At 49.1% G+C, this 2,020-nt stretch overlaps 1 protein-coding gene across 1 annotated transcript in view; it reads left to right on the forward strand.

The window, feature by feature from the left end:
- Window positions 1-625: 625 nt before the first annotated feature.
- Window positions 626-2,020, forward strand: part of LOC135825566 (uncharacterized) — a 7,414-nt gene continuing 6,019 nt past the window's right edge. The window contains exon 1 of the mRNA XM_065338178.1: window positions 626-877. Within this exon, the coding sequence (XP_065194250.1) occupies window positions 664-877 (214 nt within the window). The 5' untranslated portion in view covers window positions 626-663. The remainder of the gene's footprint in view (window positions 878-2,020) is intronic.

A 2,020-nucleotide genomic window follows, 5' to 3' on the forward strand; every position in this document is an offset into this window, starting at 1 on the left:
CGACGCGCTCCACAAGCTGGAGATGTGTGTGCGACGCCACCCGCCAGCACTGGGCGCAATGAGCTGCGACACCAGCAAGGCAACGCTGGTACTGTAATACGGCTGGGACTAGAATATTCTAGAAATTTCGCAAAACTCTCGATGCTCTCCAAGTCCCTAACTGAAGGGACTACCGCTGAAAGGATAATGACCAGGCTAGATAGCTAGCACGCTAGATATCGACGAGCACCGCAAGCCAAGGAACCGAGGGAAATGCACACTGGGCACTCAAATTCAAAGAACACGGGAGCACTGAAAAGTGCATCCACCTCCGAGCAGTAGTAGTAGTAGTAGTAGTAGTAGTAGTAGTAGTAGTAGTAGTAGTAGTAGTAGCAGCAGCAGCAGCAGCAGCAGCAGCAGCAGCAGCAGCAGCAGCAGTAGTAGTTCTTCATTCCGACACCCAGTTTGTTATCAAATAAAGTCAACGTTCTCAGTAGTAGTAGTAGTAGTAGTAGTAGTAGTAGTAGTAGTAGTAGTAGGTAAAATACCCAGCAACATGGCAAGGAAATCAATCTCATCAATTTGTTGTTGTTGTTGTTGTTCTTGTTGTTCTTGTCATGTATGTCGTGGTGGTGGCTGACTCCAGTGCATATTGTGCGGCTGAAGAACGGCGAATCCTACCGCATGGCCTGCAATTCCAGCGTGTACAACATGACAACCAACACGCCGTGGAGGTACGACCTGCATCCGTTCATCGAGCGCGAGCAGATGGTCCTCTCCGACGGCAGCGTGAGCGTCAACATCCTGTTGAGCGACTTCAACGTCACCTACGACCAGACGCACGTACGATGCGGCTCGGACGTCGACACCGGTTTCCAGCTACTCTTCGAACGTGGGGGTGAGTCAGACTGCGTGTAACCTAGCGCTGCCATCGCGATGTGAGTGTCTAGCATCGTGCTGTAAAAACCGGGAATTTTCACTGGTGTAGCATTTTCGGTATTTCCCACAATCAACGGGTCGGTAGCGCGAAAATTTCGGTAAACCAGTTTTCCTGATCCAAGAAATGCATCCTGCACACTGTGTGTGGCATGGCATTGTTGAATTTTAGGTCGATTTTTGTTGCTGTATTCTCTGTCCCCCCCCCCCCCCCGCTATTTGTTTTTAATAGGTACAAATTACCTGTACTGAAGTTACCGAAAATAAATCTTCGCCGAAATTTTACAGTTTTACAGTGAGTGTGCTGCTATTCTGAGTGGAAGTTGTGCACGCTCGGAGTACGATGCAACAGCGATAACAATTAGAGAAAAATCTGACCCTAAAAAAGCCTTCCTGTGCGTGTGTGCATGCCCGGTTGGTTGGGCGTCCATTCGAGTGCAAGTCGTGCATGCTCGGAGTACGATGGACCTGTGGTATACGCGTCGTGCACAGACGTGCGACTTCCCGTAGGTGTGTGCACGTCGCGCCAGGTTTGGTGTCCATTGTGTGCTACGGTAGTACGTTCGCGTTTGACCAGTCTAGCCCAGTCCAGCCCAGTCTAGCCAGCCCAGTCCTCAATGGCATGCAGTGTTGTAGCCGCCTCTCGTTTTCAGTCATCACTGAAACGTGTGCACGTTGAAGCAAACTGCCATTCGCACCGTTCCCTTGCGCCTAACGTGATACCACTAAGCCAGTTGCAAAATGACGTAATTTGTACCATTAACACCCCACCCAGCCTCCTTACATGCATTACTCATATCTTCCATATTTGGCAATGCACAATAGGCTTATCATTGATTTTTATTATTGATAATGTATTTTTCAAGGATTCTCCAGGGGCAAATGGATGTCTATCAAAGGGACTCTCCTGGGGAAAGGAAGTGAAGGTGGCTATTAAAATAGATGCATTGGATATTATGGGACATTCAGGAGAACAGATACTTGCCTATTGGCTTCTTCCTGCGGGGCATTCAGGGGTGACGGGGAGCAACCTGGACTGCAGAGAACACTGATGATCCAATACCACTCAACTAACACACAACTGTTGCTGTATTCTCTGTCCCCC

This window comes from Sycon ciliatum, chromosome 10 (assembly GCF_964019385.1).
Source record: "Sycon ciliatum chromosome 10, ocSycCili1.1, whole genome shotgun sequence".
NCBI classification, from domain to species: domain Eukaryota; kingdom Metazoa; phylum Porifera; class Calcarea; order Leucosolenida; family Sycettidae; genus Sycon; species Sycon ciliatum.